Source organism: Barbus barbus (assembly GCF_936440315.1).
Source record: "Barbus barbus genome assembly, chromosome: 29".
In the NCBI taxonomy this organism is placed as follows: domain Eukaryota; kingdom Metazoa; phylum Chordata; class Actinopteri; order Cypriniformes; family Cyprinidae; genus Barbus; species Barbus barbus.
In genome coordinates, this window is record NC_136757.1 from 8,375,828 (window position 1) to 8,391,189 (window position 15,362).

A 15,362-nucleotide genomic window follows, 5' to 3' on the forward strand; every position below is an offset into this window, starting at 1 on the left:
GTCGGATCAAAGACAGATTGTGTTATGTGTTTTGGACCCATGGTTCCTGATGGTTACGGTGTCTGCTACAACCCCATGGATGACCATATCAACTTCGCTGTGACTGCCTTCAACAGCTGCGAGGAGACAAACGCCACGAAACTGTCACAGTTTCTAGAGGACTCGCTTCTGGACATGAAGACTCTTCTGGAGCAGGTGTCTAAGACCCAGTGAGTGACAGCACTTCATCAATGGCAAAAGAAACCCTCGCAGAAGCCCTGAAACACAGACTGGAGGCTTTTACCACTTTCGGTGTCATTAACCTTACATATATTTGCCTTATATTGGTATTCCATATCTTTAAGGTCATGCATGTGATTTGTTTCATTATGCAGACTATAAATAACTAAGAACAGCATTCTTAGGTTGATTCCTTTGCAAAGTGTAAACATTGTGACTATGTGGTGCTTTTAAAACTTTGATTTGTTTGTTTGAGCAACCTGACAAGCCTGACTCAATAGCATGAGTTTGAGGCTGGACTATCTCCAACTGTTGGACCTCAGAAAACCAGTTTGAAAACAGTCTTTATTTTCGCAGGGTATTTAGAGGCACAGAAAATACGCACTTCAGCTTTCAGTAAAGTGACTACGGACATAAAGACAGCCATAAAGACACTCATTCTGTTTTCATTTCAGTTTCAACTGTAAAAATGGTAAGTGTGAGAAGGCTCTTGAGTGCCATATCATGTTAAACCCAAAGTATACAGTTTTTTTAAATGTACACAAGGGTATGTGTACAGTGACACGAATTTCAGCTTCAGCACAGTTCGTTTATACTGTACAAGTGCAGTCCGTTTTTTTGTTTGGTTTTTTTGCACTAATTGGCCTGGGCCTGTTTTGCAATCAGAAAAGAAATGGAGGAGACAGAACAAGAACGATGACAACAAACTGCTGAAGATGGTAAAAACAATATACACCCATATTAACAAACAGTTGTGTGAGGGGATTAAAAGATCCTCGAAACTCAAGTTTAAGACTTTTTACGACACTGGACAAGGATCAATGTCTCTAATGATGAGTTCCTGTGTTCACGCATGCTACGCGTACGCGTAAAAAATAAAGTATACTTTTAAAAATTATACGGTAGTTTCACAAATGGTAAGTTGGACTGTTTCTCTAAACTCAGAGCCGTATGGACTTTTCTAAATCAGTAAAATATCAGAGCGATATTAGGATTGTTATTTATTTTGTGCTGTTAGATTAGCAGTAGACTTGACACATTATTGTCAGTTTACATAACTCGTTCTCATTACAATAAATATACAGAAGCACTTATAAACAGTAAATTGTATGATTTTTGTTTTTAAATATGAAAAAAGTGATGTGATTATATGATATCTTTGATATACAGTTATTATATCCTATCTTCAGTTCTGATTCAGTTGTGCTAAATTGGCTAAATTTGAACTAGGATGAATTTTAAATGGTCCATGGCTCTTCATGGACTAGAAGCTCTCTTACAGACTACACTGGTTGGTCTTCAGAAGGGTTAATGTATGAATACTCGGCCCTGAACGTGCCCTTGATTTGCTGATATTCCCCATGGAATTCCACTTCAGCCCTGCTTCCTGAGGAGCTCCACAGGAAGAGCCGAGTCCCTCTGAAGATGGTCGTCTTCAAGGCATCCACATCGCGAATCTGGGTAAGCAAAAAGAAAACATTAGAGAATCATAGCATAAACATGTGTTTATGTTCAACCCATGGGGAATCATTTACATCCACAATGTGTACCAAACCTTGTGCTTGCACAACTTCTTATTTTTACTATGCGCTGGCTCAGTGTCTAATGTAAATGACTCACAAAACACAGTCCGTCATCAATGGCTTTTTATTGATTAATCTCAAATATCTGATTTTAATGTTTTATGAACACTAACCGCTTGAGTTTCATTTAGTGTAAACCCTCCTCCTTTGTCAGATAAATGATTATGCTTATATTGGGCACTAACGTTCAAAGGTTTTGGGTATTTTTTTTTTTTTTTTAAAGACGTCTCTGATTCTCACTAAGGCTGCTGTTGTTTGATCAAAAAACAGTAATACCATAAAATATTTTAACAATTTAAAATAACTGTTTTCTATTGTAATATAATTTCAAATGTAATTTATTCCTGAGATGCATAGCTGAATTTTCAGCATCATTACTCCAGTCTTCAGTGTCACATGATCCTTCAGAAATCATTCTAATATACTGATTTGCTGCTCAAGAAACAGTTGTGTTGCTTAATGTTTTGGTGAAAAATTATAAATGTTAAGTCCTTGCTGAAAAACTATTCTTTCAAAAAAACTGAAACTTTGGAATGATAGTGTTTGTTTATATAAAGGATGGATGAACAGTGACTTACCAGTATGTATGTGGAGTTTGCATTGGTGTTGTTGAGCACAGAAAGTGCTCTGATCTGAATCCTGAAAGCAGGCGGAGCGTCGATGAACACGCGACAGCTCTGAGTGTAAGAGGCGGCGATGACTGCGCTCTTGATCGGATTCTCAATGAGTCCAGACGGAGAGAACAGCTGAACGTCACACTCTTGGAGGAAGATACATGCTATGTTATATCCTTTCAGATTAGTTCATTTTGCCTAATTGCACCCTATAATGAAAATTCTGTCATCATTTGCTCACCTTATGTCTTGCCAAACCCGTATGACTTTCTCTGTTCTGTTGAACAACTTTTGTTGAATGTAAAAGAACAATTTGAAGATTCTGCCAGATACACTACCAGTCAAATGATTTTTTTCAATGTTTTTGGAAAAAGTCTCTTGTGCTCACCAAGGTTAAATTTATTTGATCAAAAATACAGTAAAAACCGTAATATTGTTCAATATTATTCTAATTTAAAATAACTTATTTCTAATTTAATGTTTTAAAATGTAATTTATTCATGTGAGTTAAAGCTGAATTTTCAGCATCATTACTCCAGTCTTCAGTGTCACATGATCCTTCAGAAATCATTCTAATATCCTGATTTGCTGCTTAAGAAATTCTGATCATTGTTATCTTGAAAGCAGTTATTCTTACATTTTAACTGTCAATTTTAATCAATTTAATGAGTCCTTGCTGAATAAAGATATTACTTTCTTTCAAAAAAAAAAAAAATTGTACTATCCTCAAACTTTTGAACAGTACAAAAGTACAGGTGCATCTCAGAAAATTTTAATATGGTGAAAAAGGAATTTTTGTTTTAATTTTGATTATTAGAGCTTACAGTTCATGAATGTCAAAAATCAGTATCTCAAAATATTAGAAAATTTACATTTGAGTTTCAATTAATGACCATCCCTACAGTATAAATTCTGGGTATCTCTTGTTCTTTGAAACCACAATAATGGAGAAGACTGCTGACTTGGCAATGATCCAGAAGATGAACACTGACGCCCTCCACAAAGAGGGTAAGTCACAGAGGGTCATTACTGAAAGGGGTGCACAAGCAACAGGGATGACCGCAAGCTTGAGAATACTGTCAAGCAAAGCCGATTCAAACACTTGGGAGAGCTTCACAAGGAGTGGACTGAAGCTGGAGTCAGTGCATCAAGAGTCACCACGCTCAGACGTCTTCAGGAAAAGGGCTACCAAGCCACTTCTGAACCAGAGACAAGGTCAGGAGCATCTTACCTGGGCTGTGGAGAAAAAGAACTGGACTGTTGCTCAGTGGTCCAAAGTCCTCTTTTCAGATGAAAGTAAATTTTGCATTTCATTTGGAGATCAATGTCTGGAGGAAGACTGGAGAGGCACAGAATCCAAGCTGCTTGAAGTCCAGTTTGAAGTTTCCACAGTCAGTGATTTGGGGTGCCATGACATCTGCTGGTGTTGGTCCATTGTGTTTTATCAAGTCCAGAGTCAATGCAGCCGTCTACCAGGAGATTTTGGAGCACTTTATGCTTCCATCTGCTGACAAGCTTTATGGAGATGCTGATTTCATTTTCCAGCAGGACATTAGTACCTGCACACTGTGCCAAAAACACTTCCAAGTGGTTTGCTGACCATGATATCACTGTGCTTGATTGGCCAGCCAACATGCCTGACCTGAACCCCATATTGAATCTATGAGATATTTTCAAGAGAAAGATCCAACAATACAGATGAGCTGAAGGCTCAATAGTGCCTCAGCAGAGCCACAGGCTGATCGCTTCCATGCCACTCCTCACTGATGCTGGAGTTTGTGCTAAAGGAGCCCTGACAAAGTATTGAGTGCATAAATGAACATACTTTAAAGAACTTGAACTTTTCTGTTTTGCAAATCCTTTTTTTATTATTTTGAGATACTGATTTTTGACTTTCATGGGCTGTAAGTTCTAATCATCAAAATTAAAACAAAAAAACTTTTGAAGTGTTTTACTTTACATGTAATGAATCTAAAATATATGAAAGTTTCACTTTTTGAAATAAGTTACAAGAAATAATTTACTTTTGCACCATATTCTAATTTTCTGAGATGCACCTGTATATCTACTAATGTGTTACACAACAAAGAAAGTCAGGTTTACTATGACATAAGGGTGAGTAAATGACAGAATTTTAGTTGATGAATTTTCCCTTTACAATAAGCTCTATATTTCATTTGATGAATATATTGTATGTACGTATTTAGTCAAGTATGCATTAAAAATGATCAAGTGTAATGCCAATATATATATATAATAACACACCTCCATGGTGGCTTTTTTTGTTCTTTACACTCTGATAAAATAGCAGCACTCCATTCCCAGGGGTCAGGCGGCTCTGACGCACCAGTAGGACATTTGATCGTGATTTCAGCGTTTTACCGGTCATCCTCTCACAGAGACGCATCAGGATGAGTCTGTCATACAGAGCGATATTCTCCTCTGAAGATTACACACAAACACACACACAATTCACTATACTAGTACTGCATTAGATTCTTGTGTGTCAGAAATGTAGGCTCAGTACTTACTCTGCCGGCAGTTAAGAGTGCTGGATATGATTTTGATCTGAATAACCTCATCAAGAGGTCGGCCAATAGCAAAAATACACCTCGTCTGAGTGACATTGCGCAGATCGATAGTTCCTGAGTCTTGAAGGAAAAGTCGCCCACAGAAACCTGAAACCAGAGAAGATGACTTACTCCTCACTGCTTTTTTCCATTTATCCCTCCATTCATCCATCTATCTATTCAAATAACAATCCAAAAGATACTAAATTCTGTATATATAAAACTAAATCTGAATATAAAGTTTTAAATCATAAAATATGTAAATGTAAATCATGAATATAGTTATATCTGAATTTCATTTATAAATCATGAATATATAGTTATAATCATTATGTTGACATTCTTTATCATTTAACACCAATATTCCCAATTTAAGGAATTTAATTTCATGATGAAAAACTAAATTGTGGAATGTGCCCTATTTTGATACTGATTAGGTTATCAAGGCTGACAGTTTTATATGGAGCTAGCAGACACTTGCCACCTAACTGGTCTGTGGTGGTTCTTTAGTTGTGCTCATGGTGCTTTTCATCATGTCCACTGTAGGTGCAATGGCTGAGAAACTCTCTCTCATCTTCATCATTCTGACAGCTGGTGCTGGCGTGGTTCTCTGCGTCCCCTCTTCTCTCCAGGGCTCTGAATGCATTTGAGTGCTGTTGGGCTCTGGTGTGGAGGTCTGAGCTGAGGAACAGTCAGGACTATAGCAGGCCTGGATGGTGATCGGTTTGGGTAAGTGAAGGCAAAGAAAGGGACTGACAGGGAGAAGGCTGGATGGGCCCATGCAGGACACGGTCCGAGACTGGATCCCATCACCACATGAGACAGAACACTACATTAGAGAACAGAGAGACAATGAGGAATGCAGAAGCACTGACTTTATGGAATATACATCCATAAACTGCTCCGGGTGTGTGTGTGTGTTCACTGCTATGTGTGTGTACTTTGGATGGGTTAATTGCAGAGCACAAATTCCGAATACGGGTCACCATACTTGGCTGTATATCACGTCACTTTCACTTTAAACTGTGACTCGAGGTTGTTTGATAACAGCTGTGTTGTTAGCATCTGTAGTCTGGATCATTTACCTCACTCCACTCATGCACGACCCAGTGGAAAGAACAGACTTGTGTGAAGCATGGTGCAGTGACTGGAGGCTTGTTTCCAGGGTCACACCGGTCCTCCTCCACAACCCTCTCTACACCTCCTTCATACTGAACACACCGCACACTCCTGACAGCTACACCAATCCCGCATGACACCGAACAGTCGCCCTGCTCTCCTGCCTGCCACCTACACAATCATTTCATCAGTTAAGAACCCCCACTCTAGTAATATAATATGATATAATATAAATCAATTATTTTTGGTTCAAGACAATAGGCATTAAGTGGCACTGGACATTAAGTGGAGACTCAACCATGATTATTATTATTGTTAACTAAAACTGAAACAATAATAAAAAAGAAAAAAAAAGAAATCATTACTTGAAATAAAATAAACATTAGGCTTAGTTTATTTCAGCTAGTTTCAATTTTCACTTCTAATATTTGTTTAGTTTGAATTGAAGTATTGAAATAAAGCTAAATAAAAACTAAAACTTAAAAACTATACAGACATTAAAAATATGAATAAAAAATTACAATAACAACAAAATTACTCAAACTTTTTGTTTTGAAAAGTAAAAATAAAATCTAAAATTATTAAAAATATAATATAATATCAATTATACTAAAATAACCCTGGACCCAACATAGCAAATTATGTTTACTGTACAAAATTGTCATAAATGAACAAATCTGGACATTGAACAACATTTTCTAATCACTGAATTAATTTAAATTGCATAGCCAAGTGGTTCTCAACCACACTTTCATGGGACCTTAAGATGACTTAAAATTATTTAAAATAAGCTAAAACAAATAACAATCAAGATATAAACTGATATTGTATTTATTATTTTAATTAGCAAATCTTATTTAAACCTGGAAAACTAAAAAAAAAAAAAAAGTGTGTATATATAAATATATATATATATATATATATTTAAAAAATAAAATTATACGAAAATCTCTATAGTGAATATAGTTGCTAAATGGGACTAAATTTAAAAAATATTTTGATATTACTGTATGTATGATTATAATTGCACTTTATTATTTGCATTTAGCACTGATTCTTCACCTTCTGTCTTTGAGTCAATCAGGGGTGCGTTTCCCAAATGCATCTATTGTCTGTCGTTATCAATAGAGTTCAGTGGAACTAACGAGCATGGTTAGCTAACGATGCTTTTGAGAAACGCACCCCACAACAGGCAATTTTTGCTATTTATTAGCCTATTAAAACATGCAAAAAACATTACAAATTCGTGTGCATCGTTGAGTAATTGGACTATAAATTCAGCATTCTAAGCAGCCTAGTACAACTTATTCTGAAGTAAGATGGAATGAAGACAAAATTTTCAGGATAGAAGGCTGAAATGTGTTCGGAATGTTTGACAGCTTTACCTGGCTGGACAGGCTTCAGTATTACACTCCACTACCTCTGAAGGTCTGGCCACAGACTGACAAGCAGATTCTCCCACCACCAGATCCCTGTTTCCGTCTCCTCCCTCCATCCTCTGGGAACAGTACAGGACTCTTTTCGCTACACCACCTCCACAAGACATACTGCACGGGCCCTGTATGTAGCGCCACCTGATAAAGAAGATACCATGCTTATAAATGTATAGAAGTATGTCTAGAAACTGAAAGTAGAGTTTAAGCAGCGCTTACGTAGCAGGACATTTTGATGGGCTACAGGGCTGGGTGTACATCTCTGGTTTACTGGTACGATCACAAAGGAACTCGGGGACTTCTAGCCGTGATTGGTGATCCACACATGAGAACCAAACCTGCTGAGATCCTGCGTAAGCATGCAAAACGATGCACACACAGTCACAAATAAGTGTTGGCCAAAATATCAGTACGTGCATTCGGTTCTCACTTACCGTTCCCACAGGTCTTTGAACACTGGCCAATCAATGGACTCCAAACATAAACCGGAACCATTCTGGAGCGGGGCATTACACGGGAGTCTGTATGGATCTGCTGGATATTAAGATGACATTCGTATGACCTTAACTTCACGGAGACAGAAGACAACTAGCTCAGTGCTTAAAAAGGGGTGGAGCAACATAAGGTATATAATTAGATTATAGATTATATTACTGTTCAAAGGTTTGGGGTTACGTTTTTTTCAATGCTTACCAAGGCTGAATTTATTTGATCAAAAATACACTAAAAACAGTAATATTGTGAAATATTATTACACTTTAAAAGAACTGTTTTCTATTTTAATATATTGTAAAATGTAATTTATTTCTATGATGCAAAGCTGTATTTTCAGCATCATTATTCCAGTCGTCAGTGTCGCATGATCCTTCAGAAATCATTCTAAAATACTGATTTGCTGCTCAAGAAACATTTCTTATCATCAGTATTGAAAACAGTTTAATATTTTTGTGATAGGTTTCATGATTCTTTGATAAATATAAAGTTCAAAAGAACTGCATTTATTTGAAAACAAATCCTCTTTTGTAACTTTTCTTTACTGTCACTTTTGATCAGTTTAATGCATCTTTGCTGAATAAAAGTATCCATTTCAAAATCTTACTTCCCCCAAACTTTTGAACAGTAGTGAAAACAATATATAACATGTCTTTACTAGACATTTAAGGTCTTTACTAATTCACTTTATTCAACACTTAGTTTCAGTCTTTTGATCTGATTGGCCAAGTGTCCCTTCAAACTATATTTAGAGTTAGAACAGCACTGAGATGCTTTATTGTTTGTATCATTTAGCAGGTCTTTGGCATTCTAGACCAGACTATGTGAGCAGAGCAAATCCGTCAATTTTTGAAAGACACATTGTTCTGAGCAGGATTGTTCTCTCTTAGGTAGCGGAGAACAGAATATATGTAGCGATTGATTACAGAAGACTCTGTTCCAGTCCTTATGTTACGTGGTGGCATGCAAAACTTGATGCTTTGGCTTCTTTTGAAACACTTTTTGTTGGCAAAGAATAATATACCTACTAACTGGCCAACTAAGGTAAAACTACCTACTGATTTTTAAACCTAAATTACTTTATATTGGCTTATTAATTTACAATATTGAAAATATAAACTGTTATATTAAATATCTGTTGTAAGTGTGCTGATATTCACTACAGCAGCACTCTTATTTGTGTGACGTTGTTTCATTATTTTCTGATATAATCAATAATACATGCTGAATAAACTTAGTACCACAGTACCTCTCTTTGGGAATCCCAGCCGACGGGACAAACGTCCACCACACAGGGAACGTGTTCTGGGGGTTTGGGTTCAGAGCACAAGTTTTGGTCAACCTCAGAATCAGATCCAAGATGGGAGCGGACACAGGACACTGTTCTGTGAGCCTCCCCGGGTCCACACACAGCCGAACACTTGCCTGGCTCAGACACCTGCCATCTACAGCACTCACACACAAACACACATGAATATACACACACGACACTGAATGAACAGCAATCAGTTATAATCACATTCAATGTTAAGGTGAAGGGTTAGTTCACCCAAAAATGAAAATTCTGTCATTAATTACTCACCCTCATGTCGCTCCAAAACAGTAAGACCTTCGTTCATCATCGCAACACAAATTAAGATATTTTTGACAATAATAACAAAAGTTATAACCGTCTTCTGCCATTTTGGAGAGTAACCCAGAACATAATCAACGTAATCAGCGTTGTTCACGTTCTGTAGACAACACTTGCTTGCTGAACGTAAACAACGCTGATTACGTTCTGGGGGTACTCTCCAAAATGGCGGAAGACATTAGCCCCTTTCACACAGTAATACCAGTAAATTGCCGTAAAATTACCGGAACGACTTTACCGGTAATTTTCCGGAAAAGTCTGTATGTGTGAAAAGGCTTATTAACTCGGGGAGAAGAATTTTTTAATAAATTATGTTATTATTGTTTTCTTTGCGCACAAAAACTATTCTCGTAGATTCGTAAAATTACGGTTGAACCACTGACGTCACATGGACTATTTTACCAATGTCCTTGCTACATATCTGGACCTGGGAACATTACAGTTGCGTTGCTGTCTATGGAGGGTCAGAGAGCTCTCAGATTTTATCAAAAATATCTTCATTTGTGTTCCCAAGATGAACTAAGGTCTTATGGGTTTGGAACAACATGAGGGCGAGCAATTAATGACAGAATTTTCATTTTTGCATGAACTAACCCTTTAAATTTAAATTGACCTGATACCAGTGCTATTTTAGTATTATTGATATACCCTTAATTTTTTTTTATATTTAGAATTTTAGTTTTATATTTTTGGTTTTCGTTGAAGATTTAAGTCATTTTGTTGTGTTTTTCAAATTTTTAATAAGATTTTTATGTTAATACAGTTTTTGTTAGGTTTTAGTTATTTTAATACTTCAACTTAAACTAAAGTGAAGAGACGTGTGGCCAAGTATGGTGACCCATACTCGGAATTTGTGCTTTGCATTTAACCCATCCAAGTGCACACACTCCTGGAGCAGTGTGTCATCTTTAGCCTGTCTAACATGCTAATTTGTTGAATTCTCACACACTTTTGTACATTACCTGGCAGGACAGATTTGGGGGTTGCAGGTCTCAGTGGTTTGTGGTTTAGAGTCAAGCGCACAGTCTGAGTCAGGCAGCTTCACTTTCACTGTACCCTGCTTCTGAACACATGTGACAGAGCGCCCCTGCTCTCCCACGCCACAGGGGGTGCTGCAGGGTCCAAACTCACCCACCTCCCAGCTACAACACACACACAAAAGACCCTGTCAAAATGACACCTTCAGCCCTTGCAGTAGTCCACACTTTAGTGTTATAATGTTATTTATAATGAAATGTTGACTTTTGGCAATAACGCAACAATCATAATTAGTCTTGTGAAACATAAATGCGTCTCATTCAAGTCAATAGATCAAGTGGGTGACGTTGGACAGGACCAGAGTGGTTTCCTATTTGGCTATACTCAAAAAAAAAAGGTGTTAGATTCTTTTGGTAGTTTATGAATTGTTCTGATATGTTTGAAAGGCCAATGATTCCTCTGAGACAAACTATGAATGTGAAAGACTGAAAGGCACCTGGGTGGGCAGTCGGGCTGGAAGCAGGGCTGCAGCTGATCGGGTGCTTGAGGCGATGAACTGCAGAGCTCATCTTCCAGACGCTCAAGTGTGAGCACATCCACACAGTGCTGACTGATTTTCTGGATACCTACAACAGAGAGAGCAATCAAATTCAAACTGGGCAAGATAATATAATAGTTAGAGACTATTAAGTTAGAAGTTAAAAAAGAAACCGCACAGAACAGTACATACAAATAATTGTATAAAAGTATTTTAGTGTGTTTCTCCATCTGTTTTTGTGAGCAAAAATAATTAATATGGCAACTACACCAAGTTTTACCAATGATAACCCATGGTCCAAGTTTTAATTTGGTCAGTTGAGATAAATTAACTTAATGAAACCGTAACATGATGTGCTCAGATTGTCACTGCTGTGTTACCTGTGCCGCAGGTCACTGAGCAGGCAGAGATGACAGTGGACCGTCTGCCTTTAGCAGCTCTCTCCGCTGAAACAGCTTCAGATGAATAGTACTGGTATGAGATGTTTGGGGTGGTAAGGTCTCCATACTCTTGCCCGTATTTCCGAAACACCTAAAAAAATGATCAAATAAACAGTTTTCATTACAAATGAGTGATTATTTAATATTAACATTCAAAAAAGCCACAAATAACAAAGATCCAGTAAAAAGAAAGACACTGCTGACCTGTATGTGGATTTTGTCTATGACTGGTCCAGAGATAGTGAGCTCTTCAGTTTGAGGCAGGTGGTCAGATGTGAGGTACAGGTTATAGATTATGGGGCTTTTCTCCAGAGGTGAGGGGTATGTGATGCTCAGGCCTGGGCTTCCATTTCCAGACACCACATATATATCATTTAATAACACCGCTGCAGGAAATAGAGGGACATTTCTTTCTTGATTATTTCTTTGGGCATACTGTACTCAGATACAATTTGAATGTCTGTCAATGTAACAAATGGCACAAAAAAGCCAATCCTTCCAGGCTGATGCATTTAAAATTGTCCAGATTTTTAACAAATGAATTTAAAAAAAAAGAGTTGGTTACATGGTTTGCACCCCTTACACAGCTTGGGGCCAGTAAGACTTCTGTTAGAAATTAATACTTTTTTTCCAGCAAGGACACATTAAATTGATCAGAAGTGATAGTAAAGTCATCTATAAAATATTTTTTATGTTATTTTGAACTTTCTATTCATCAGAGGTTCCTGAAAAAAAATGTTTCAGAGTTTCCACATTAGAATGATTTCTGAAGGATCATGTGACACTGAAGACTGCAGTAATGATGCTGAAAATTCAGCTTTAACAACACAGAACTGATTTACATTTTAAAAAATATTAAAACAGAAAAGTTATTTTACATTGTAATAATATTTCACAATATTTAAATTTTACTGTGTATTTGATCAAATAAATACAGCCTTGGTGAGAAGAAGGACCGAACAACCGTACCGAGACCCAGCTGAAGAGGTGGTCTCGGCCCACTTCTAAACGAACTCTGGTACAGTTGAATGGATGAACCAATGAATGGATGACCTTAAGCACTCGTGTGGTGTTGTTTACAGTTTCTTGTTCACTTGCAAAAAGGGTAGTGTGAAAGCGAACCGCACCAAACAAGAAAAATTTACACCCTAAGATACACAACCAAAACCCTCTTATTCCACCATACTACACAATTTCAATACTAAACTGTGTTTAAAAAACAGTATTTAGTTCTTCTAACAGGACTGACAACTGTATTCTGTTGAATGTAGCTATACTCACCAAGGTGTGTAAAAACCGGCTTCGTGTTAATCACATGAACCTGAGAGGCGTTCAGAGGAAGGCTGAGGAATGTGACATACTCTTGAAAAGACAACAGACAGAAAGAGGTTATTATTCATATTTGAAAGCAAATGACTGGACAAATGATGGATATGTCTGAGAATGACCGCTACTTACCTCCAGCCTCTCCGCCTGAATAGGTGTTTGAGATTAATTGACAGGTGGAGCCATTGCCCTCACACACCCCACACACATCCTCCACCTTCCCAGAATGCATCACTCCATCACAGCCAAAAAGCTAAGCCGGGAAGTAAACAGTATGGAGAAATTATACATGTTAAATATTGGACTGTGTCCAATGTTACTCAAAAAGTGGACAAAAACATACTTGAGTTGAGAACGTAATAATCTGCTGGATGTACATTATTACACTTATTACACGTCAACTTGCCAAATAAGTAAATAAATGGACACAAAATATTGATTTGAGCTTAAATATTTTATAAGCTCAAAAAAAGTTTCTAGCAAGTATTTCTAGCAAGCTAAGACAAAGTTTTTAAAAACGTTTAAACATTTTAAGGGATATTGTAGAGTCTTTACTTATTACACAGCTTTTCACCAAATAAATAATTACATAGACATGAAATATTGATTTGAGTTGGAAATGTGTTTTAAAAATTACCTGTTTATTATGTTATCCTTTACAATGTACAAAACAATCATCCTGGCAACAAGACTACAGTACTAATACTGAAGTATTAGTACTGAATAACCTGAATTTTCAATGGGCTACAGTCCATAAGACTGAAGATTGTACCAGTTGTGTTTGTATGAAACAGAAGAGAGAAAGTCTTGGAACTTGGAAACTATGGAAAAAGTCTATGGAAACTTTTTTCAAACATGGAATAAAAAAAATAAAACAGTTAAACGTGACCTTTTTATCTAATTATGAGATCACAAGCAGGGAGCGGTGGAGCACAGGTGCGGTGGAGAATCAACGGGAGATCTGAGGTAAGTAAATTCACAAGGTAAGGTTAGAGGGTCTGGCTTGGTTCTCATAGTGAACTGTAGACCGGACGATCTGTGAGTGAGTGGAGCGTGGCTTTATAGGTGGCTTGATTGGAGATTGGCAGAGGGTTAGAACACAGGTGATTGTGATCTTGGGTAAGTGGTGACTGATGACTGAGGTGACTGAGACTCACTGACATTACCCCCCCCTCCAGGGGGTAACACAACGACGGGGACGGCCACGGCCTCTGGGTGCGGGACGATTGGGGTGACTCCGATGGAACTCCTCCAGGAGTAAGGGATCCAGGATATCGTCCCAGGTCACCCAGGATCTTTCCTCTGGTCCGTATCCTTCCCAATCCACCAGGTACTCGAGCCGGGAGCCCTGTCGCCGTGAGTCCAGGATCTCTCGGACCAGACTTCGGCCCCGTCTAACATCTCCGGAGGGGGTGGTGCGTCCGGTGCGGTGCGTCCTGTGGTGGAAGGGGAAAAGGGAGTGAGACGTGGAAAGTGGGATGAATGCAGTACCTTGGGGGAAGTTGGAGTTGGTATGTGACGTCGTTGACCTGCCTCTGTACCTCAAAGGGACCTATGTAGCGGGGACTCAGCTTCTTGCAGGGCAGGTGGAGGCGGAGGTCCGGGTAGACAGCCAGACCCAATCGCCTGGCTGGTAATATGGGGTTGCTGACCGTCGGGCGTCTGCAAAGTGCTTATGCCTCCGCACTGCCCGTTGGAGATGGATGTGCGCTGAGTCCCATACCCTCTCGCTCTCTCGGAACCAGTAGTCCACAGCTGGAACCTCCGAGGGCTCTTCAGTCCAGGGGAAGAGCGGAGGCTGGAAACCGAGTATGTACTGGAATGGTGTTAGTCCGGTGGTGGATTGGCGGAGGGAATTCTGGGCATACTCGGCCCAGGGGAGGAATCGGCTCCAGCTGTGCTGATCGGATGAGCAGTATGACCGAAGGTACCGACCGAGCTCGGCCAGGTTCCAGGAGTATATAAGGATGTCGTCGATGTACACGATCACAAACTGATGGAGGAACTCCCGGAACACCTCGTTCATGAAGCTCTGGAAGACGGACGGTGAGTTGGAGATGCCATACGGCATAACCCGGTATTCGTAGTGGCCTGAGGGTGTGATGAATGCCATCTTCCACTCATCGCCCGTCCGGATCCGCACAAGGTTTTAAGCGCTCCGCAGGTCCAGCTTGGAGAAGACGTGGGCTCCACGGAGTTCCTCGAGGGCGGCTGGGACCAGGGGAAGTGGGTATGGCAACTTTACTGTCTGGGAGTTCAGGGCTCGATAATCAATGCAGGGCCTCAAGCCTCCGTCCTTCTTGCCCACGAAGAAGCAGCTGGATGCGGTGGGTGAAGTGGATGGTTGGATGAATCCTTGTTGGAGAGCCTCCATGATGTACTCCTCCATGGCCTTGCGCTCCGGGATGGACAATGGG

General features: G+C 39.0%; 2 protein-coding genes across 4 annotated transcripts in view; one reads left to right on the forward strand and one right to left on the reverse strand.

Annotated features, from left to right (window-relative positions):
• The window catches only part of LOC306849676 (carnitine O-acetyltransferase-like), a 28,311-nt gene extending 26,991 nt beyond the window's left edge, over window positions 1-1,320 (forward strand). The window contains exon 14 of the mRNA XM_079384875.1: window positions 1-1,320. Coding sequence (XP_079241001.1) covers window positions 1-213 — 213 coding nt within the window. The 3' untranslated portion in view covers window positions 214-1,320.
• LOC306849675 (A disintegrin and metalloproteinase with thrombospondin motifs 13-like) overlaps window positions 546-15,362 on the reverse strand; it is a 27,957-nt gene continuing 13,140 nt past the window's right edge. The window contains exons 16-31 of one of the 3 annotated variants that reach the window (XM_079384873.1): window positions 13,078-13,198; window positions 12,901-12,981; window positions 11,824-12,005; window positions 11,560-11,710; window positions 11,138-11,267; window positions 10,626-10,805; window positions 9,280-9,475; window positions 7,973-8,069; window positions 7,758-7,887; window positions 7,491-7,679; window positions 6,072-6,276; window positions 5,476-5,815; window positions 4,948-5,094; window positions 4,682-4,858; window positions 2,381-2,562; window positions 546-1,676 (exon numbers count right to left, since the gene is read on the reverse strand). In XM_079384873.1, coding sequence (XP_079240999.1) covers window positions 1,503-1,676; window positions 2,381-2,562; window positions 4,682-4,858; window positions 4,948-5,094; window positions 5,476-5,815; window positions 6,072-6,276; window positions 7,491-7,679; window positions 7,758-7,887; window positions 7,973-8,069; window positions 9,280-9,475; window positions 10,626-10,805; window positions 11,138-11,267; window positions 11,560-11,710; window positions 11,824-12,005; window positions 12,901-12,981; window positions 13,078-13,198 — 2,682 coding nt within the window. In that variant the 3' untranslated portion in view covers window positions 546-1,502. Of the gene's footprint in view, window positions 1,677-2,380; window positions 2,563-4,681; window positions 4,859-4,947; window positions 5,095-5,475; window positions 5,816-6,071; window positions 6,277-7,490; window positions 7,680-7,757; window positions 7,888-7,972; window positions 8,073-9,279; window positions 9,476-10,625; window positions 10,806-11,137; window positions 11,268-11,559; window positions 11,711-11,823; window positions 12,006-12,900; window positions 12,982-13,077; window positions 13,199-15,362 lie in introns of all 3 variants that reach the window. The other 2 variants (XM_079384874.1, XM_079384872.1) reach the window with 2 other exon arrangements.